The following is a 23,759-nucleotide window of genomic DNA, read 5'->3' on the forward strand; positions in this document are numbered from 1 at the left end:
CGATGAACGAGTTGAATGTAATATCTCCAAGTTTGCAGATGACACTAAGCTGGGTGGCAGTGTGAGCTGTGAGGAGGATGCTAAGAGGCTGCAGAGTGACTTGGACAGGTTAGGTGAGTGGGCAAATGCATGGCAGATGCAGTATAACGTAGATAAATGTGAGGTTATCCACTTTGGTGGAAAAAACAGGAAGGCAGAATATTATCTGAATGGTGACAGATTAGGAAAAGGGGAGGTGCAACAAGACTTGGGTGTTATGGTACATCAGTCATTGAAAGTTGGCATGCAGGTACAGTAAGCGGTGAAGAAGGCAAATGGCATGTTGGCCTTCATAGCTAGGGGATTTGAGTATAGGAGTAGGGAGGTGTTACTGCAGTTGTACAGGGCCTTGGTGAGACCACACCTTGAATATTGTGTTCAGTTTTGGTCTCCTAATCTGAGGATGGACATTCTTGCTATTGAGGGAGTGCAGCGAAGGTTCTCCAGACTGATTCCCGGATGGCAGGACTGATATATGAAGAAAGACTAGATCGACTAGGCTTGTATTCACTGGAATTTATAAGAATGAGAGGGTATCTCATAGAAACATAAAATTCTGACAGGACTGGACAGATTAGATGCAGGAAGAATGTTCCCAATATTGGGGAAGTCCAGAACCAGGAGTCACAGTCTAAGATAAGGCGTAAGCCATTTAGGACCGAGATGAGGACAAACTTCTTCACTCAGAGAATTGTGAACTTGTGGAATTTTCTACCACAGAAAGTTGTTGAGGCCAGTTTGTTATATATATTCAAAAGGGAGTTAGATGTGGCCCTTATGACTAAAGGGATCAAGGGGTATGAAGAGAAAGCAGGAATGGCGTACTGAAGTTGCATGATCAGCCATGATCATATTGAATGGTGGTGCAGGCTCGAAGGGCTGAATGGCCTACTCCTGCACCTATTTTCTATGTTTCTGTGGCACAGAATGAACGAATCATGGCTGTTGCCTCCCTGCCCCCCTGCCCCCCTGCCTCTTTGCATGGTGCTGATGGCGATGCCTTCTTCTGCGTGCCGCCCTGCTTCTGGGCAGTCGTCACCCTCCCAACACTCCTCCCATGCTCAGGGTGAACCCTGCCAAGCAGGTCTCTGCAACCCACAGGACTCCACTAAAGAGTCAAACCTGAAAGTTTTACAAAAGTACAGGGGTATGTGCAAACCTCTGAGCAGCACTCAGCAGTTTGACTGGAGCCAAAACAATTAATAAAACTATATGAAAAGGTAAATCCTGCGGATGTTGGAAAATGAAATAAAAACACTTAATTAATAAAACTATTTACCAACCAAAGGACCCCAGCGGTGTCCCGTTCAAGCACTGCATCGAAAACCTTGCGGGGGCACTGCCGGGAAATGTCTGACCTTTTCCTCGCTGAATATCGCTGTGGTAGTCCCGTTCAGCGGACCGCACGCTGCAGAGCTCACCACTGGAAACCTTCCTTTCCAATGGTTTCACCGCACTGTTTGTGGCGGAAGTGAATACCGCTGAAATATTTTCCGAGCTGAATATGGCTCGGGGAGGGAAAAGTATCCAACCGCGGCGGCCCATCAATTTTTTTCAATCGACCCCCAAACTCCGCGGTAGCCGTTTCGGGCCCGATGTCTCTTATCATTGTTACTGATATTTTTAAATACTCTGGGACCAAAATTCCCCTGTTCTGCGCCGCCTCTTAGCACTTCCAGGTGGTGCCAACAGGGTCCAAAACTTTCTTTGCCCGAGTGGGGGGCGGGCGGGGAGATTTGTTAGCGGCTCCCGTGGAATAGCGAGGGAGTTAGCAGAGGCGTGAATACATTTGCGTAGCGGCCATGCGCGGCAACTCCTTTCCGCCGTGCGGCGTAAAGTGGCCAACGCCCCGTGTGGCTGCTGCGGTCAATATCCACACCAGCCTCGCTTGTGGGCAGAGCAAATGCTCAACATTCATACACCCTCCAGGGAAAGGCATTAAAGATGGTGGAGATAGAAAGAGATTTAGACATTCTAGTGCATACATCGTTAAAAATATATGAGCAATGCCGTGCAGCGATAGCTAGAGCAAATAGGGTGTTGGGGTGTATCCATAGGACAATTGAGTACAAGACGAGGCGTACTGTTTTGTCCTTGTACAAGACCTTAGTCAGGCCACACTTGGAATACTGTGCCCAGTTTTGGTCTCCTCACATGGTGGGTGATATCGAAACTCTGGAAAAGGTGCAGAAGAGGCCCACTATACTAATTCCAAGTCGAAAGCAGCTTAGTTATCAAGATAGGCTGAGAGTTGGGAATCTCTGCTTTAGAGCAGCGTAGACTTAAGGGGGGTCTGATTGAGGTTTATAAGATAATGAAGGGAATAGATGGTGTTCCAGCTGACAGTTTATTTCAATTAAATAGATTAGGCAGGATCAGGGGTCACAAATTTAAGTTGTATAGGGTTAGATCTAGGCTAGACATCAGGAGGTGGTTCTTTTCCCAGAGAAAAATAGACCTCTGGAACAAGCTGCCCTCTCATGTGGTGGATGCAGACTCGTCGAATTCCTTCCAGCGAAAGCTGGATTTGTTTCTGGCTGCGACGGAGATTAACTCTTACAGAAGGTAGGTACTGCAGGGAATTCAAGGCCAGAGTGATCTCTTGGTCTAGTTTTGATTGCCTGGATGGGTCGGAGAGGAATTTCCCAGTTTTTTTTCCCCCAAATTGGTCTGGTTTTTTTTAATCAGTTTATTTGCCTCTCCCAGGAAATCACATGGTTTCGGGTGGGATGGAGAGTATATGTTGTGATGCACAAGGTATCGCAATTGTGTGGGACAGGCTCAATGGACCAGATGGTCTTTACCTGCCTGTCATTGTTCATTCGTTTGAAGCGGGTTGCTCACCCATCATGGGGTGAACCTTAAAGGGGAGGTGCACTGCGCCGCGCACCACCATCTTTTATTTTCCCCCCCTTACTGGTCGGGCCGTTCACACTCCTTTCGCGGGGTCCAGGCCGTGATCGTGCAGCCAGACACTCTGTTTGGGTGTTGGGCTGCGGCCATGGCACCCCTTTGCCCTGTGGCGGCCTTCAAAGGGCCTGCAGAGTTCACAGCTTCCCTCCCTTTTAACGGAAGGGAACGGTGTTGAAATGCATCAGCGCTACGCGAAAAGCGCATTGCCCCCGATCTCACCCCAAAAGGAAGTGGAGCACGCAACATTGGGCTCCACTTCCTGTGAGGGGGAGGTAACCGGAATTTCGTGGCAGAGGCGGGACTTCCTCGCCGGGCGCAGGACGTCACACCTCATCTCGGTTACCGCGCCCAAACAGGGTGTAACCGAATTTCGACTTTTCTGTGTCCATATATATATTTATATAATCGTGTTTGGAGCCTTATCTGGAAGCAGTTGAAGGTCCTGTTGTCTCGTGCTTATGTCTACTGTACCCATCCAAATAAGTTGCAAACATTAACTTGATATAATTCTACTAGTTTGGATGTACTGTGAGGTCTATTCTTACTCACCATCAATGTCCGAGTGGTTTAGTATACTGTCACTGAGAAGATGACTGGACCTTCTATCATCTGCAATGAAAAGAACATGAAAATGTCAATCAAAACCCAAACCGAGTTCTCAGGTCTGTCCCTCCAATATTGTGTTGAGTGGGCCTATATGCTCTGGAGTTTAAAAAAATGAGAGGTAATCTCATTGAAACCTACAGATTTCTTAAAGGGCTTGACAGGGTAGCTGCTGAGAGGTTGTTTCCCTGACTGAAGAGTCTAGAACTATGGGTCACAGTCAGGACAAGAGGACCGGCCATTTAGGACTGAGATGAGGAGAAATTTCTTCACTCAGAGGGTTGTGAATCTTTGGAATTCTCTCCTCCAGCGGTCTGTGGATGCTCAGTCATTGATTATATTCAAGACCAAGAGCAATAGAATTTTGGGCACTAAAGGAATCAAGGGATATGGGGATATGGCAGGAATGTGGTGTTGATGTAAAAGATCAGCCATGATCTTTATAAATAGCGGAGCAGGCTCGAAGGGCCACAGGGCCTACTCCTGCTCCTATTCCTTATGTTCTACAAATTTAATTAAAAAGTCCAAATTAACCAGAATTTCCCACATGGTGAGTTCCCCTCTTAAGTTGGTAACATGAGAGAATAAGTGGACCTCTCGCCTTTAAGTAAACTTATAGATAATATGTTCCTCACACAAAAGAAATGTCCTCTCTCGCACCCTCCTATCTTGGGTGAAGCTAAAACCAAGCACTAAAGTTACATTATCACAAACACAGCCGATAGCTGCCATGGTTACCTGAGCAGGAGATTCCTTGTTGACCTCCTCTGCAGAAACAGAGGTTGGGTGAAATGCAGTAACCGTTCCCACATCCAAAGGAACAAACAGCTATAAACAAAGCAAAAAGGTCATGATAAACATGCAGCACTCTCCCCAGAGAAAAAGTCTGCATTAACCCACAGCTGTTCAACCTTGAAACAATCTGCAAACAATTAATTTGTTTCTTTTATTTCAGAAAATGTTTTTCCCATTGCCTGATTTTTCCGAGCCACTTGATCACTGCAGTCATAATCAAGGACAAGCAATGTGCTTCAAATGATACTCACAACACCACTCTGAGCCACTGGGCCAGAGGTATGTAGCAGTAGCGCTAGGCCAGAGGTATGTAGCAGTAGCACTGGTGATATCACCCTGTAGGGATGTTTAATGAGAGGTTTATAAACTGAGGAGGAGAGAATCAGAGGCTGATCCATTGAATGGGTGTGGCGGGGGCAGTGGGGAGAGAATCAGAGGCTGGTATATGGGGAAGAATCAGAGGCTGGTATATGGGGAGGGATCAGCAGTGAATCAGAGGCTGGTGGGATGGGGATTAGAATCTGGTAGACCAGGTATGTGGATAGTGGATGAGGACTGGACCTGGCTTGGCTATGATGCCCTCACAGTTGAACAGACTTCTGGCACTCACAGTTAAGGCTCACAGATGATGAATTGGAGGGCACAGTGTCTCTCTGTGCGCACCCCAGCAAGAGTTAGCACTTTCAGGAGAGAAGGGAGAGGGAGGTGAGCACGTTAAGCTGTGGCGGTGTATGGCCACCTGGATGGCACAGAGCAGCAAGACATAGGTTCTGTTCTGACGAAAGGTCACTGGCCCGAGACGTATCTCTGATTCTCTCTCCACAGACGCTGCCTGACCTGCTGAATATTGCCAGCATTTTCTGGTTTTATAGGACATAGGTTAGAGTTGGCAACGACCCACACTGCATTCCCAGTCTCAGGCCAGGAGCAACCTGGTGGGCAAAACTGATGGCTGTGCCACTGTGGAATGTCCTCACCTCCCTCTCACTCAGTGCAGATACAGACTGAGAGAACGTCTGAACAGAACAAAGACTTGAACAGATTCTGGAGCAGGCTGAAACAGGGAGCTAAATCTGCTTGAATGCTCATCATCAAGAGGATAAGACCCCTTAAAACAAACCGACATTGAAGCATTTGCTCTCAGGATTTTATTGTAACTTACGTATGATACACTGTCCACTGCCCAGCATTGGTCTCCACCCCAGGCAGCATCCATTGCCGTATCGCGACTGGCACACGTGAGGGCCTTGGCGATACCTGCCGACAAAAGATTAAAAAGAAATGCCTCCGAGATCTTGCTCTGTACAGCAGATGAACCAACGTCCATTGAGGTGCATATTGCACCTTTCACCAGCTCACGCCATCCCAAAGCACTTCACAGCCAAAGAAAACTTTTGAAGTGCAGTCATTGTTGTTTTGCGGGTAAACATGGAAGCCCATTTTTACACAGCAAGGTCCCACAAACAGCAGCGAGATAAATGACCCATCAGTCTGCTTTGGTTGAGTGAGGAATGTTTGCCAGGACAGTAGTCATGAATTCTGTCCTCCAACTTCACACAATTGGTTTGTGGTTGTCTCACTAATGCAAAGGCCAAAAAGTTGCTTCTTCAGACAGTCATCTGAATTTAACCGGCAGCAGATCTGTAGTAATTCGTGACTCGCTTCTCGGCCTTTTGGCTAAGATCATGCGTAACTGACCTGACAGGGGAGTAACCATGACCCCAACGTGGTTCTCCCTGGATCAGGAAGGTGATTCTCCTATGCTTTTTGGAAATAGGAGGTGGGTGGGGTGGCTTGACCCATCCACCTCCACGGAGGTGTGTGGGGGGCCTGACCCATCCACCTCCATGGCACGAACCTGGTATTGCAGTACTTCCAGGAACGGTGCAGTGGCTCTAGGCCTTTTGGCTAAGAGCATTGGCGCAGAGTGATCCTTGATGTGTGCAAGGTGACCTCTGGCGTTTGTGATTTGACAAAGAATTGGAAAGATTGGCAACAAATAAAAAAATAAAAAAAATTTGTGGCTCAGTGGTAACACTATCACCTCAGTCAGAAGGTTGTGGGTCAAGTCCCACTCCAGAGGTTTGAGCACCAAACGTTGGCTGACACTTTCGGAGGTTCTGTCTTTCAGATGGAATGTTAAACCGAGGCCCCGTCTTCGCTCTCAGGTGCACATAAAACATACCACGGCGCTATTTTGAAGAAAAATGGGGCATTATCCCCAGCATCCTGGCAAAAATGTATCCTTCGGCTAACACATAAAACAGATGTCATTATCTCATTGCGGTTAGTGGGACCTTGCTGTGCACAAATTGGCTGTAGCATTTCCTCCATGATAACAGTGACTGCACTTCAAAAGTACTTCATTGGCTCTAAAGTGCTTTGAAACATCCTGAGGATGTGAAAAGTGCTCTAGAAATGCAAGTGCTTTCTTTTCAAATATTTCTGCAGGGTCACCATTCACTTCAATAAGCTTGTTTTGTGACCCTGAATTTTTTAACATTATCGCAAAAGAATGCTCGAGTGCTGATTGCTGTGTGAATCCCACTTAATTGAATACATTTAAAATGAAGCACTTCTTTCACTAGATTACAGCAGCCACTTTCAAACTTATTGAACCCCTAAATTCTAGCCAGGGGCTTATTAAAGAAATGACATGAACTCCAGGCCAATGTACCCTCTGCTGTGTGCACACACAATTTTGAGGTATAGTCCATAACACCACAGTCCCAATTTCATAATGTGGAAAATGTGTTTGTTTTTGTTTCTCAGTTTATCAATCTGAGTTAGCACTGTTTCAAGACCAACAGGTGTCATGTCCACCCAGGCTTCTGTCATTTTGCTCTTTATCGATGTACACCACAGCAGCACCGCTGGACATTGAATCTTTCAACTGCTGTAATTGTTTCCCAAATTTTACTTTCGACTAGAATTTGCATCTCTCCTTACCAGCTATGGCAGTAGTTCGGTGATTGTCGTGAGGTTAGGGATAAAGTGTAATCGCTATAAGACCATCACATTTTAGGCCTTCTGAATAGCTTCCATTTCCTTCAAATATCCAGGGTCAGCTTGGTTCAGTGGTAACACTCTCACCTCTGCCCCACTCCAGAGACTTGAGCACATAATCCAGGCTGACACTTCAGTGAAGTACCCAGAAATGCTGCATTGTCAAAGGTGTAATTTTCCAGATGAGGCATTAAACGGAGACCCAGTCTGCCTGCTCGGATAGATTGATGCACTCTCATGGCAATATCTGAGGAACAGTGAGGAGTTGTCCCAATGTCTTGGCCAACATTTATCTCTCAACCAATAACACAAAACAGGTTTTAACTGGTCATTACCTTATTGCTATTTGTGGGATATTGTTGTGTGCAAATTGACTGACGCCTTTGCCTACATAACAACAACACTTCAAATGTAATTCATTGGTTGTGAAGTACTTTGGGACATCCTGAGGAATAAATGAACAATTTCGACTTACTGAATTCACACTTTTTAGGATTATGCAAGACGCTTTTTTGTTCCATTGTTTTTATTGAATTGAGCATTGTATTCCAGACGTCTTGGGGTATTGAGCCAAAATATCACACAAAACATTCAACACCCAGGTATGCATTCTGTTGCCTGTTGCAAAACCTGGAACACCACAGCCACAGGCAAGATTATCAAGTTCAACATTTTGTACCATGTGAAATTGATGTGTGGGGAATCGTGATAATAACTTCCTGATCTCATTTCAAGCTGGTCTAATTTCAATCCAGATTTCCAATCTAACTTGGAGAGCACACGTGGTTTAGTTCGGAACATGGGAACAGCAGTAGGTTATTCAGCCCTTTGAACCGGTTTTGCCATTCAATTAGATCATGGCTGATCTGTACCTCAACTCTATAGGGCTCAATTTTCCCCAGTGATTTGAGCCATTTTTTTGATGCACACCGCTTTTTTTGGCCTAAATTTAAAAATCCAAGTTTCCCCAAAGATTGTGCGCCAACGTAACTCAGTTACCGTATATACTCGCGTATCCTGCGATCTCGCGTATCATGCGACCCCTAAATTTTCGTCCCCAAAACATGATTTTACCATATATCTCATGTATCATGCGAGTCACTTTTTTGAGATCGAATACAGACCTTAACATGAAACATCGAGTGGATTCTGCTGTGAAAGCTGTTCGCGAATCGAACACCGATACAGCAATCGTTCCAGCTGGCTTGACTAGCGTCGTTCAGCCACAGCCTCTACTGTGTTTGCGGGTAAAAGAAGCATGGGCTGAGATAGATGGAGCCGCCAATAATGCAGCAAACTTCAGAGGGAGTTGTGGGTGGCGGAGGTCGGGTCGCCGGGGGGGTGGGGGGGGTGAAGAGGAGGTCGGGTTGGGTCACCGGGGGGAAGCGGAGGTCGGGTTGCCGGGTGGGGGGGGGAGTTGGGGGAGCGGAGGTCGGGTCGCCGGGGTAGGGAGAGCGGGGGTCAGGTCGGATCCGGTCCGGTCTCTTTCCTCCCCCCCCCCCCCCGACCTCCGCGACTCTCTCTCCCCCCCGACCTCCGCGACTCTCTCTCAACCCCCCCGATACAGTACAAGCGACAATAGAGGCTGCAATCCAGCCCAGGAGATACCTGCCGAGATTCAGCGTGGATACGGTCTGCTTAACAGCCTAATAGCCTAATCTTGGCCAGCACTTCACACCCGCAAATTTTGTATCTCGCGTAGCATGCGACCCCCCAAATTTAGGTTACAATTTAGGTCTTCAAAAGTCGCATGATACGCGAGTATATACGGTAGTTACGATTTTTTTAGGGGTTTTTTTTGCAGCATGTGGGTGCGTAACCTGATGTCTGCACCAGTTTTGCACATTTATGCAAGTTTGGCCAACTTACATTTCTCCTAGGACGGTGTATGTGACCACTCCCAAAAAACCTTCTGGGCACTTAACAAAAAACAGCGCACATCAAAAAATCGCCGCAGAAAGACGCCATTGTTTTTAGGCGAAGTTTTGGAGGGAGGCAAGAACACATTAAATCTGCATCATGAAGCTTAATTTTTTTAAACTTAAAAACACAGAAAATGGAAGTTGAATGCAATTTTTTAATTTTGGATTTTTTTCAAAGTGCCATGCCACCACCGAACGTTTCCAAACCGGACTCGAGGGTCAGAGCGCCAACCGGTAGAATCGGTCTCTCGCCCGGACACAGGAGCTCAGGCTCGGCTTCAAAAGAAGCCCAGGAATGGTGGAAGCCGAACTGAAGGGATGAGAACCCTTACGCTATGCAGCAGCATCAAATGAAGCCCGGGGGGTGGTGGTGGGGGGGTCGTTTCCCCAATCTAAGCAAGCCTATTGCGTATACCCAGATCTGCGTGTGGTCCATACAAGGGCTGCGGCCTTGGGGAGAGAGAACAAAGCAGCTTGTCCTGCTGTTTTGAGCTTCTTGCAAAGGTACAATTTAATCATGGGGGCAATACTGAGAATGCCATACCTCGTGCAAGCCTTCTGCATGATGGTGCTGCGGAGGAGACAACTGATTCAACATCATTGCATGAGGAACCTCAGAGCCCGTAGGATGATGGGCAGGCCTTACCCATGTTGGGTATATCGAGACAGGCATTCGTACCTGTACCTGAGTGGTGCAGACTGTGTGACTTTTGTGTTCCACAAAGAAGTTGTAACCGAGATCTGTGAGTTAATAAAAACAGACCTGCAACCTAGACGCGACAGGAGGACTGCTTTGTCAGTTGAAGTGAAGGTTACAGCGGTACTTTCATTCTATGCATCTGGATCATTCCAGGCCACAACTGGGGATATGTGCTCCATTTCTCAACAATGCTCTCCGCACTCATTGCCATCATCTGAACCACATCTGTTAGATCCTGCACCTCAGGAGAGCGCTGTCGAGCTCTCCTTCCCCACCTCACCCTGGGTGTGCCTTGCTGCATCCCACTGGGACCCGCAGCCTCGGACGGTGAGCCCAGAGTGTGCCTCGCTGCATCCCACTGGAATCCCCAGCCTCGGACTGTGGGAAACCATGGAATGTCCCATCAATACTCATACCACCCAGGAAAGGGGCTGGCACTCAATGGGCGGCACCTCCACCTCCTCCAGAGTGAGTCCAACAGTGGGAGCATCATCCATCATCTCCCCCTCACCCCCATGCTCTTGGTCTGGAAGGTGGGATTGGAAGATGTTCTCCTCTTCAGGCTCGTCCACGGCTGAATCTTCTTCTGCATTGGCTCCAGCCTTGTCAGGGTTGGCCTCAAGTTCTGCAAATATAACAGAACAGACAAATGGTTAGCAGCAGAGGAGGGGGGCAGGGTGCCATGAGTTGGCACACACAGTGCAGGCAGCAGGCTGATTTGAAGGACCACGATGAATGATAGCACATTGCATCAACTGAAGAGTAGCTGACGGAGACATCCCCATCGTAGTTAGCCCGCGCAGTACTTAACATTTAGCAAAGCCAGATTGTGGAATTTGCAGGACTTACCCGCTCCCTCGGGTATGGGCCCAGCTTGTGCAGTGGTGGTTGCTTTTCTCCAGGCAGGATTCAGCAAAGCAGCGACCCTGTCTTCGAAGGGAGTCAGTGGGTGCCAATTTGCCGGGCCTCCTCCTGTTCGAGTTCTCTCTCTTTTGTTGTGTGCCACCTTCCTCTGCAAAGATGAAAATATAACTTTTTACAGAGGGTGTATTTCTGCTGGGTGGGACATACAGATGGTCACATTTACAATTGCAATTCCAGTGAATAAATGAAAATATTACGTGCACTAACTACTTGACCAAGGTCCTGCCACTTCTTTTTGCACTGGCCTCCAGACCTCAGGATGGTCACCAAAGCACAGTAATCTTCTGCAAGTTGGTTCCAGCATTTCTTCATTTCTTTTGATGAAACGTTTATGTGACCTCTGCTGGTGTCCAGCTCGTGCCACCTGGACACAATTACAGTAACCAGTGTCTCCACTTCATCCTGTGAGAAATTCTTGGTTCTTGAGCCGCGTTTCATCTTGTATTGCAGCTCTGATTTTTCCACTGAGAATTAAAGTGCTCACACGCAACTGGCTCTTTAAAAATGGCCGAATGCAGACCGGGAGCTGTACTGGGCATGCGCGCCCATTGCAATCATGTCAAAAACGGCCTTTTTTTTGCGCATGCACAGTGGGGGGGGGAGGCATCTTTTTTTCAGCGCAGACATTAAGCTCCACCCCCCGAGGCTACAGGACAGGCTGTGTGGTGCCAATTTCAAAAAACAGAATGGGGAAACTTGCTAGTTATTTTTTTTGGAGTAGTTGGTGCCAAATAAAATGGGTGTAACTCTTGCAGTACGCCAAAAAATGGCATTGGGGAAAATTGAGCACAGAGTACCTGTCGTAGCTCCACATACCCTTACCTAACAAAAATCTATTGAACTCAGTCTGGCAAGCTCCAAATGTCCAGAGCCTCTTGGGGGAGAGAATTCCAGATTTCGATTTCCCTTTGTGTGAAAAAGTGTTTTCTGATTCAACTCCTGAAAGGCCTAACTGTAACTTTAAGATTGTGCCCCTCGTTCTTGATTCCCCAACCGGAGAAAATAGTTTATCTGTATCTATACTATCAAATCATTTTAACATTTTAAATACCTCAATCAGATCACCTATGTCCAAGGGAATGCAAGCCACGTTTATGGAACCTGTCCTCATAATTTAACCCTCTAAGCCTCAGTATCATTCTTAGTTGTGCAATCATTTTTATTTAGTGTTGGTATGTCATGTCAATCTTATTTTATTGGTTTATTTGCAGAGCACAATTAGATAGGGTCAAAGGCCGCTATTTTTCATACCAGGTTGGGAGTGAGGCAGGTAACTTCGGACGCAAGCTGGAACATCTCTCCCTTCTTCATCCGCCTCTGTCCAAGTGATTTTACATGGATGAGGCTCATTAAGCCCGCCCTGTGAGGTTCCCAGCCAATTGAAAGGAAGCGGGTCTGATGACTTCATTTGATGACACATTATCAGCTGGTTTCCTTAAAAGGAACCATGCCCACATTCATTTTGACAGTTGTTCTGTCAGTGTACTGCAGCATTGAAGTGCTGCAAACACTGCACAGAGGTGCACGGCTGCACCCAGGCTCTCCCATGACTTCCTCCATATGCTTAGAGGCAGTCACAACACAAGGGAGGTTCTCTTCCTTTCCAATAGTCGGGAGAGACCGCCTCATGATGCCAACCCAGCCTGGTTGCACATCGCAGAGAAGGGCACAAGCAAGGTTGTTGTCAGGAGGACCTGGCTGCAGTGGCGCAAACCTTTCAATGATCTCAGTAGATCATGAAGCGATGCTGCAAAGTCACACTCAACCTCATCCTGCTATGCCACTCTTCACATCCCAATCACTCTGCCTTCCCTACCCAACTCCTGCACATACTTACTCACACCAACTTACCTTGCACCTCCACCCATCCCCCTCTCTCTATCTACATTATCACATCCCCATCTCACTAACTATCCCTCACATTCACCCTCATTTTAGTGCAATCATACCAACTAACAACACACAAGGGTAGGAACGTGGATGTTATCGCCAATGTTCATGTAAAGTTTCTGCTAATGTGTTGTCAAGCATTGAAATCTTTATTTTCAATGCCTTGCCTTCCTGGACAGATCTGTGTGCATATTTGAAAGTGGCTTAGTGAGTTGCAGTGAATGGTGAGACATAACGGTACCCTCACCCCAATGGTGATGAGTGTGAAAGGTTCCAACATCTAAGATTGGAAATTGAACAGCTGTGAAATGGTAGCTTTAATACTACTTTTGCAGCTGTCACCTATTCACAGCAATGGAGAGTCATTGAGAACCCAACACACTTACCTTACATGATCCCAGAGTGCTGGGAACCTCGTAAAAAACTTGGAAAAATCATTAGGGCATTGTAAAATACAGCTTTATGTAGCTTCTTAAGTGTCTCAATTGCCTGATCCACTGCTTAGTGCCGAGTCTTCAAACTGCAGGCAAAGCCGACACTTGAGAAACTGACATGGAGGCGGATTCTGACAGCGGGACGCGAGTCTGTTCTATCACGGCCATTTTGACAGCAAGCCCGTCTCCAAATTCTCACTCACAGGACCAAAGACTCGAAATCTTGGTAGAACCAATTTAAACCCGGGAGAAGGACCTTCTGCATCTTCAATTAAATCGCTCCCTTAGTTGATTCCCAATTTTCTTTGAATGGGAACAGGGATTTTCTGTGTGCTCATGTGACACACTGCAATGATTCACCTGTGTGAAGTTTCATTGCACACACTTTAGATTATTGATGTTTTTGAAGATGTTCAGAAAGTGCTTCCATACCTCATTATCAATGCTCCTTTCTTTCAGTTTATTTGTCACTTCTGATCAGTAATTGGAAGTCTTGTGCCATCAATAGGCTTGGAAGATCCTCAGTATTTACCCTCACAACGTGCATTACACTAGTTGTGATTCTTTTTTCTCCCTTTATCATTTGCAGTGTTTGGTAATTTTGTAGCAGAGGTGCGTCAGAATTATAAGAACAGCTTCCTTTGGAGTTTTTGCAGTCTCAACTTTCAACGGGCATTGCTCTCGATTTTCTTGAAGCTGCACTCTTTAATGAAGCTGCTCTCTGAATCAACCAACATGTTTGTTGGTCCACCCTAAATTTAGGGCATAGTTGCCATATCTTTATTTTGTCTAGTTTCCACTTTTACATGAAGCAGGTGATCCTATTGTTCCGAATTGCTATTATGGTGTTTGTGACGTGGTGACCTTTGTCCTTTGGTTCACTGTCCTGTATCTGGTTTTTACCCCAGCTCCATTGTTCTTTGTCAGAATTTTTATTTGAGACTCGCTGCCGTATAAAGCCGATTCATTTTCCTATAGATTGACACGAGTTCCTTTTGCTGGACACCAACCTACATGCAGCTATGCACTTCCACAGAAATAACACTAATTGCCTTCAACTTTATTTTCCTTTTGTTTTGTTACCATTGCTTAATATTTAACTTCTTGACGGTGGTTTTTGGCTCATTATCCACTCTGCTTTCTGATAACTCAACGGACTATGCCAACTCTAAATGCTTTATTTGATTGCAGTCTTTCTCTAATAGTTGACTCGACTTCTTTGAAGAGTAACCTTTGATAATCAGTGTTCGGAGCGCACAATCTATGTTGTAGAACTCACACTTCACTGCTGAATGCCTTAGACATATTTGGAACTGATCCATCATTTGTTCTGATTTTGACTGAGCTGATGAAGGAGGATCATTTCTCACACAGTCTTTGCCTTGGCTGTGCAATGATTAGTTAGTGCTGCTCCAATACCATCCCAATCAACACTTGCCCCTTAATAAAGCTTATAGTTCCTCCATATCTTAATGCAGTAGAGTCCTTTTCTGCTCAAGTTCAGTAGTATTGAATCCAATAATTTCCATTTCCAGGGTATAATGTGCATCTAATACAGGCAGGACCAACACCTATGATGCCATATGCAGAGTAGACTCCTGCACTACATGTAGTCAGTTGGGTCCAGTTTTTCTCCATCTTCCCTCTTTCAAACAGGTAGCGAGCTCATTATTTCACCTACTTTAGCTGCTTTTGCCATTCATTACCAACAATGTTTATGTAGAATTGGTTTCAAGTAAAATTGAAATCACTTCTTTTACAGTATCAATGTGTTCATACCTCTTCACTTTCCACACTCAGGAGCTTACTAAATGCTTTACCTCCAGTACTCCGCTCCTTCGGCTGTACATATAAATATTATTTAATACTAGGCAAACACCCATGGTGCTGTCAAGACTAAATGCAATCTAAAGGTCAAGGGGGATTAGTCGGGGAGACATAATTGGCGCACAATTGGAGACAATTCAGTCATGCATCCTGGCTTATTTTTATATAATACTTTGACAAAGCGTATGGTAAGTTGGGAAGCAGAGAAGTAGGGATGGTTCCAACATAGAAGGTTCTCTGCAGTACATAGAAAATAGGTGCAGGAGTAGGCCATTCCGCCCTTCGAGCCTGCACTGCCATTCAATAAGATCATGGCTGATCATTCCTTCAGTACCTCGTTCCTGCTTTCTCTCCATACCCCTTGATCTCTTTAGCCGTAAGGGCCATATCTAACTCCCTCTTGAATATATCCAATGAACTGGCATCAACAACTCTCTGCGGCAGCGAATTCCACAGGTTAACAACTCTGAGTGAAGAAGTTTCTCCTCATCTCAGTCCTAAATGGCCTAACCCTTATCCCAAGATTATGTCCACTGGTTCTGGACTTCCCTAACATCAGGAACATTCTTCCCATATCTAACCTGTCCAGTCCCATCAGAATCTTATACGTTTCAAAAAGATCCCCTCTCATCCTTCTAAACTCCAGTGAATAAAGGCCCAGTTGATCCAGTCTCTCCTCATACGTCAGTCCAGCCATCCCTGGAATCAGTCTGGTGAACCTTCGCTGTACTCCCTCAATAACAAGAACATCTTTCCTCAGATTAGGAGACCAAAACTGAACACAATATTCCAGGTGAGACCTCACCAAGGCCCTATACAACTGCAGTAAGACCTCCCTGCTCCGAAACTCAAAACCCCTAGCTATGAAGGCCAACATACCATTTGCCTTCTTCACCGCATGCTGTACCTGCATGCCAACTTTCAATGACTGATGAACCATGACTCCCAGGTCTCGTTGCACCTCCCCTTTTCCTAATCAGTGAGGGACTCTATGGGTCAGCGAGGGACTCTATGGGTCAGCGAGGGACACTATGGGTCAGCGAGGGACACTATGGGTCAATGTGTCCGTGAGGGACTCTGTGGGTACCCGATTGAAGAGCGTGCAGACTAAACTGAGGTGGTGGGGTGCCACCATTGATGAGTGTGTAGTGACCACTTGGCAAGTTTACATGGATAGTTTCCAATGTAAATGCAGACATAGAAATTTATAATGGAAAAGTTGACCCAGCATGTGCGTGCAAACATACTAATCAATCTCCTGTGGCATTGCACATGGTAAATCAGAGAATGTCTCTTTCTTAGCTTTCTCTTACTATCCTCATGTTGCTGTTTTTTTCCCTGTCAACCTCCTCTTGTTCTGTCCCCATAATTTATCTTTTTGCTTTTTTTAACCCTTTTTCCTTTTGGGCAGGAAGTGGTGGATGGTATGGCATGGCATGGCATGATGTAGTGGGGCCATCAACAGCTCCAGGCTGTATTTGGGGCTGAGGTTGCAGGGAAATGTGGCCCTCAGCTGCTCCCTTCCCAGTCCATCCAATTACTCGTGCTTCCCCCACACAATACTCACATTGTGTCCCCTTCACCTCCCCACTGCCCATTCTGCTTCCTCTTTTCCCATGAACTACTTTACTTCTTTACCTAGAGAGTGGTTAGAATGTGGAATTTGTTACCACTGGGTGTAGCTGAGCCAAGTAACATAGATGCATTCAAGGAGAAGCTAGATAATCACATGAAGGAGAAAGGAACAGAGGATATGTTGATGGGGTTAGATGAAGAGGGGTGAGTGGAACGAGGAAGCTCGAGTGGAGCATAGACCTGTTGTAAATACTATGTAATACTTTGTAAAATCTGCTGCTCTCCTTAATCCTCCCCTTTACCCATCACTCAGCTCACATTTAACTTTCCATTCAAGAGCAGGTGATGAGGCCAAAGGCCATCTCACAACCAATTACTTTTTCTCCTCCTATCCCTCTCATACCCAATCTTCCTATCTGTTTCCCCAGAAGAGACTTTGGTGGCTTTCAAAACTTACCTTTTTAAAAAAAGTAATTAAATTAAAATATGGAAAAAAACTGCCAGTCTGCCTTTCTCTCTATTTGTACATTTCTAACTTATAGGTGTTAGAAATTAGTATCTTTGGAAGCAGAATAGGTAGTAGGGAGGTGAAGGGGACACAATGTGAGTATTGTGTGGGGGAAGCACGAGTAATTGGATGGGCTGGGAAGAGAGCAGCTGAGGGCCACATTTCCCGACAACCTCAGCCCCAAATGCAGCCTGGAGCCTCAGAGAATTGTTAACCTGTGGAATTCCCTGTCGCAGAGAGTTGTTGATGCCAGTTCATTGGATATATTCAAGAGGGAGTTAGATATGGCCCTTATCAAGGGATCAAGGGGTATGAAGAGAAAGCAGGAAAGGGGTACTGAGGGAATGATCACCCATGATCTTATTGAATGGTGTTGCAGGCTCGAAGGGCCGCTTGGCCTACTCCTGCACCTATTTTCTATGTTTCTATGTTTGTCTCATTAAGCCATTAGCATTGACCTTTTGATATCTGCCAACAAAACACAGGTGAGGTTATCAGCTGGCATCAAAATTCAGCTGTTTCCTTTTTAAAAAAAATTGAAGTAGCACAATCCTTCTCACCAAGCCCCCCCAACCCCTTTAGAATTTATAGACCGTAAAACATAGTCTTCAACAAGTGTGAAATCAGGCCATTCAAATATTTTCACTCGCACACACACAGACTCTCCTTTTAAAAAAAAAGACACTCAATATCAATTTGATTTCAATAAAACTTTTAAAATGTGTCTTTGGGTTTTCTTCATATCATTTTGAATAACTTTTAAGCAGAAAATGTTGGATGTTAAATAAAAATATTGGTCAGTATAGCTGACTGGACAGTACTGATGCATCCTGGGAAATTAGATACACTGCATAATCCAAATTCAGCTCACAGTGTACAGTGTCTGGGAAAAACTAACAAGGCCAAGCTCCTGCTTCTCAGAATGGCTGAGGTCTTCAAATGAAACCTTTAATGAAGGCAGTAAAAGAAACAAAAGACAATTCAATGAATATATTTAATGTTGTTGCGAAATATAATGTTTTTAAATATTTGTTTTTGATTTAACCCTTATTTCGCATGTTAGAAATTTCAGTTATTATGGAGAAAAATGTTACTGAAAAACATTTTTCAGAATGCATTTTGAGAGAATTGTTGGAACCTAGTGACCAAATTGTGCAAGCAGGGTAATGAGTTATCCATTACAAATGTAGATATAGGATCTTACAATGGAAATATTGACACAAAAAGTGAGATTAAAAACGTGGGAACAGGAAGTCAAGTGGCACAGACAGGAACTGTGTGCAGACATAATATTTTTAATGTGTTACAGAAAGTTGATCAACCAACTCATGGATGATGTGAGGAAGAGAGAGAGCAAAAGAGGCAGCAAGAGGAGCAGAATGAGAATGGGGAAAAGTGGAGGAAGATACTATCAGCAAATCCAGCAGGGAGCCTTATAGTTTTTTTCAGAAAAGAAACATCTGAAGGGGGTGCAGTAGTATAATGGTTATGTTACTGGACTAGTAATCGAGAGGTCTGGACTAATTATCCAGAGACGGGAATTCAAATGCCACCACAGCAGCTGCGGAATTTAAATTCAGTTAATTAAATAAAAATCTGGAATAAAAAGCTAGTATCAGTAATGGTGAGCATGAAACTACCGGATTGTCATAAAAACTCATCTGGTTCACTAATGTCCTTCAGGGAAGGAAATCTGCCATCCTTACCTGATCTGGCCTATACATGACTCCAGACCCACAGCAATGTAGTTGACTTTTAACTGCCCTCTGAAATGGCAGCTCACCACCACCTTCTCAAGGGCAATTAGGGATGGGCAATAAATACTGACTTTGCCAGCAACGCCCACATCCCCGGAACGAACAAAAAAATAAATAAACAAAGTGTAGGTCGGTATTTTGAATGTTGGGACAGGCCAGGTTTCCCCCCAGTTCCGTTGTAATCTGATGAAACTAAAGGAGAGGTGGAATGAGAGGTGGAGAATTAAAGAGGCAGGTAGGGAATAGAAGAGATGAAAAAAATGTTAGCGAAATTGACCAGGATGGAAAATTAGACCTAATTAGATCACCAGTGAAGTATTGTCAATCTTTTCATGTTTTAAAGTTTCTTATGACTCACCCCACCCCCCTCCTCACCCCATCCCCCTCACACCCCCACCCTCCTCACCCCACCTCCCTAACCAGATTTACTCCAACATAATCATTGATGGCCACTTTCTTCAAACAGTAGATGCTATTGTTAATTCAAACTCAATTACACGTTCCTTTGGGTCATAAATAAGGTTGAAACTGGAGTGTTCAGGTTCCATTATGATAGGCTCACTCCAACAATGAATGTCAGCAATAACAGGACTTTATTTCCACATGCTTCTCAAAGTTTCTGTCTCCCGCCCCAGTCTGCAGTGTTCTCCCCAGTTACACCTTCCTCTCAAACCCCATTCTGCGCTGGCTCCTCCTCTATTTACACTCAATAAGCACTCCCTCTGTTGTTCCTTTTTTACATTTCAGATAACTGGCACAACCTTGTATCATGATGTCAAGGGCACACCTGTCACACGTCAAAGCATTATACTTATTTGATTGGCTCAAATATCACATTCATCAAATTATTGTTGAATGAACAGTACCAACTGCCTGAAATATACTGAACAGGTCGGAAAGTTCTCAATGAGGAATTAGGAAACAGCATCAATATTAACTCGCAAGTAGCTCTGCTGAAGAGCCGGCACAATGGGCCAAATGGTCTCCTTCTGGGCTGCATATGATTCAAAGAAGGACAAGGGGAACCAATAAAATTCCTCAAATATTTTTTGAAAATGCTTTTATCCACAATCTTGTTTTGATTAGTAACCCAAGTACAAAGTAATAAAATCAAATTTATAACATAGTACACAGATAAAAACATACTTACTTCACAATATTAAAATTTACCCTGAAGCTCGGCATTCCTGAAATCTCAACTGTTTTTCCTCCATGGGCCTGCCTCTTGAGTTCTGCTTTCTTTCCACAACTATCATTGTAAGAGGCTTCCCGGAATGAAAAGGTTCAACCATGCAATGGCTGACAACTCCAAGGGTGTACCAATCTGAGCAACCACTTGGTAGACCACTAAAATAATGGGGATTTTTACAAGGAACAGCTGTGACCAAACACCTTTGTTGCTCATCTGTGAGGTGTCTTATGCTGACAACTGTGTCACTTTAGAACATAAATGTCTGAGATGTACTAGGAATCACTCACGTTGATCATAGGGTTGCTGTTTCTCCCTCTATAGTTCAGTTTAGGAGTGTATCTTGGCTGGGTGCTTTCCCTATCTGCCGTGACCTCCTCCATATTTTGAAATCTATGTAATTCCATGTAACGTCAACAACCCTTACCGTTCGGTGCCCAATTAGTCCTTGTTGTGTCTCAATATGTAAGCAAAGGTACTGTTCGTAAAGTTCTGGTGCGTTACAAAAATGACAGGCCAGAAAAAGGCCAGCTGGTCCATCGAGCCGCACACAAGTGTGATGCTTTAAAAGCATCATGATTCATAACACCCTGCACTCACCACCAGCCAAGCAATTTCTGGGAGAGGCAAAAATATATATTTTTTAAACCCGCCCCCCCCCCCCCCAGGTCCATTTAAGTAGGAAAAAGTCTGGAAAATTCTTCTCCGACCCCCTTAGGCAAACAAAAATGAATCCAGGTGACCACATATGACCATGATTTATATTACTTAGTATTCCAACTACTTTTTGTATGCTGTGATCTCCGTCCCAGCCACAAACTCGTCCAGCTCTCTTTTGAAGGTACGCAGTGAATCAGCACTCAGTGCACGAGTCCGCAACTTGTTCCATGGCTTCACTATCCTCTGAGAAAAGAAGCAGCTCTTGACATCTAACCAGTTTTCCCCTTATCTAATTTATACTCCTGACCCCTGGTCCTCCCTAACCTATTAAATCGAAATAATATCTGAAAATGTACACAGCCTCGTCCCTTTGTTAATGCAGAGTCAGCACATCTCTAAAGCAAATAGACCCAGGTTTTTAAGACTATCTGAACCTTTTCTATAGCCTGTGGAGCACCCAATATATGTGAGGCTTCAGCCCAGATTCACTCAAACAGTTTTGGTTCAAATGGTGGGAAACAGACACAAGCCAAAGTAAAGAGATACAAAGTTTACGAACAGCACAGAACAGGCAGGTTCTCCAAAACTGAAATCACTCCAAGTTCAGGAAAAATGTTCCCGTCCACCCTGCGGAACTGTGGGAAAGAATGGGATACCTCTACAACTAAGTAGCACTTTCAAATGCAGTCTTTGAACATTGTAAATAGCTAGTTTGGTAACAGCCAATTATATCTGTTTGTCGAATGCATATATTCAGCCTGTTCCGTGCCATGCTTCTATAATTTCCCAGTATAAAATCACTATGAACTGTTAATGGTAACAGAATTCTCACTCTCCCTATTCCATACTGTTAACCAATTTTCCTTCCTGTACCTTTATAAGAGTCACTTAGAATCATAGAATGGTAACAGCTCAGAAGGAGGCCATTCAGCCCGTCGAGCCCGTGTCAGCTCTCTGCAAGAGCATTTCAGCTCATCCCACTCCCCGTAGCCCTATAAATTTTTTCCTTCAGGTACTTATCCAATTCCCTTCTGAAAGCCACGATTGAATCTGCCTCCACCACCCTTTCAGGCAGTGAATTCCAGATCCTAACCATTCGCTGCACAAAAAAGGTTTCCCCTCATATCGCCTTTGGTTCTTCTGCCAATCACCTTAAATCTGTGTCCTCTGGTTCTCAACCCTTCCGCCAATGGGAACAATTTCTCTCTATGTACTATGTCTAGACCTCTCATGATTTTGAACACCTCTATCAAATCTCTTCTCAATCTTATCTGCTCCAAGGAGAGCAACCCCAGCTTCTCCAGTTTACCCAAGTAAGAGAGTCTCTCATCCCTGGAAACATTTTTGTAAATCTTTTCTGCACCCTCTCTAAGGCCTTCTCATCCTTCCTATAGTGCGGCGCCCAGAATTGGACACAATACTCCAGTTGAGACCAAATCAATGTTTTATAAAGGTTCATCATAACTTCCATGCTTTTGTACTCTCTACCTGTGTTTATGAAGCCCCAGGATCCCGTACGCTTTTTTAACCGCTTTCTCAACATGTCCTGCCACCTTCAACAATTTGTGCTCATTTGCTCCTTCACCTCCTTTAGAATTGTACCTTTTAGTTTATATTGCTTCTCCTCGTATTCCTACCTAAAAGTATCACTTCACACTTTTCTGCGTTAAATTTCATCTGCCATGTGCCCACCCATTCTACCAGCCTTTCTATGTCCTCTTGATGTCTATCACTATCTTGCTTACTGTTCACTATACTTCCAAGCTTTGTGTCATCCTGTAAAATACAGGAAAGTTTGTCAAGAAGTTAAAGATATTTGGTATATACACGTGTGACCCAAATGAACCTTGTCTAACTGTGTGTCATGTTTGTACAACCTGGCAATTCTTAGTCTCTGACATTTCCATGGCCCTCTTATCTTCTTTGCAGAGAGATGTACAGTCGGAAGTGATTTCGGGCAGGGATCAGCTGACACATAACACCCAGCTGTACCTCATTGATCCCAAGGACTTGTCAGCAGTTTTGATAAAATTCTTGAGAAAGGAAAAAATCATGGGCTGAGTTGACCTAAAATCTGCAACAAATCTGTTTACACCTTCGGTTAGTGCATGTTTATATAGCAGTCAAATGGCTCATCACACAGCACCACAAATGTCTACTGGGAAAGCAAGGTGGAGGATCAAGGCCCGTAGTCCGGGGCACCACCAAAAGAGCAGGAGAGAAGATGAGATAAGTTAGGAGGTAGTGACTGAGGTGGCACTAAGCTAAGGTTTTAAATAAACCAAATTTTATAGCAAGGAGGAAAGATTGTGGGAGGTATGGTGTTCTATGGATTTCAAGTCTTGGCAAAGAATAAGTTAAAGTAGGAGACGGTGAAATTAATATTGATTTCAACAGTCATGATGTAGACAGAGACAAGAAAGTTTGTAGTGCAGAGAGAGGTTGCAGGCTAGAGATTAGACAATAATCACTTACTGAATGTCTGACTGTCATTTTTGTGGACAGTATTCCATATTTCACAGCATCACAGTGCTCTGTAACTTGTATTCATAGCCATTAAAGCATTTTGCACTGGTAATGTTATTATCCGATTATTCGGACATTACACAAATTTGAAGATGCACAATATTGCTTTGAACAAGGATTCTCATCAGCAGGATTCCGAATGTAGAGTTTCTAATGTATGCTGTGACAGCAGCAAGAGTAACGGGGTGGAAGAGGAAATGGTATAGAATTTTATATAATCACTCATTTCTAAAGTATCACCTTTAACTCCAAAAGCCCATCCTGAGTATGAATAGGGGACACTCAGAAGAAATATGAGTAACAGATATGTCCTTAACAGCTATTAGGTGTAGGAGAGTAGGAAACCTTCTAATGTTTCAGCATTCAAGCTACACTAATACAATCAGAGTTAGTCCATGCAATCTCTAACTTCGAGATACTAGCTGACACCATCAGCCTGCTCCTCAGCATGACTGCGGCCTCTCAGCAAACTCACTGAGAATTGATTCCTT

General features: G+C 44.6%; 1 protein-coding gene and 1 pseudogene across 9 annotated transcripts in view; one reads left to right on the forward strand and one right to left on the reverse strand.

The window, feature by feature from the left end:
- The window catches only part of LOC139280002 (kielin/chordin-like protein), a 531,474-nt gene that overhangs the window by 429,971 nt on the left and 77,744 nt on the right, over window positions 1-23,759 (reverse strand). For 8 of the 9 annotated variants that reach the window (XM_070899412.1, XM_070899417.1, XM_070899413.1 and 5 more), the window contains exons 2-4: window positions 5,513-5,607; window positions 4,294-4,383; window positions 3,502-3,561 (exon numbers count right to left, since the gene is read on the reverse strand). In XM_070899412.1, coding sequence (XP_070755513.1) covers window positions 3,502-3,561; window positions 4,294-4,383; window positions 5,513-5,607 — 245 coding nt within the window. Of the gene's footprint in view, window positions 1-3,501; window positions 3,562-4,293; window positions 4,384-5,512; window positions 5,608-10,489; window positions 10,604-10,827; window positions 10,991-23,759 lie in introns of all 9 variants that reach the window. The other variant, XM_070899414.1, reaches the window with a different exon arrangement.
- Window positions 6,008-6,245, forward strand: LOC139280344 (U2 spliceosomal RNA; annotated as a pseudogene).

Source organism: Pristiophorus japonicus, chromosome 14 (assembly GCF_044704955.1).
Source record: "Pristiophorus japonicus isolate sPriJap1 chromosome 14, sPriJap1.hap1, whole genome shotgun sequence".
NCBI classification, from domain to species: Eukaryota; Metazoa; Chordata; class Chondrichthyes; family Pristiophoridae; genus Pristiophorus; species Pristiophorus japonicus.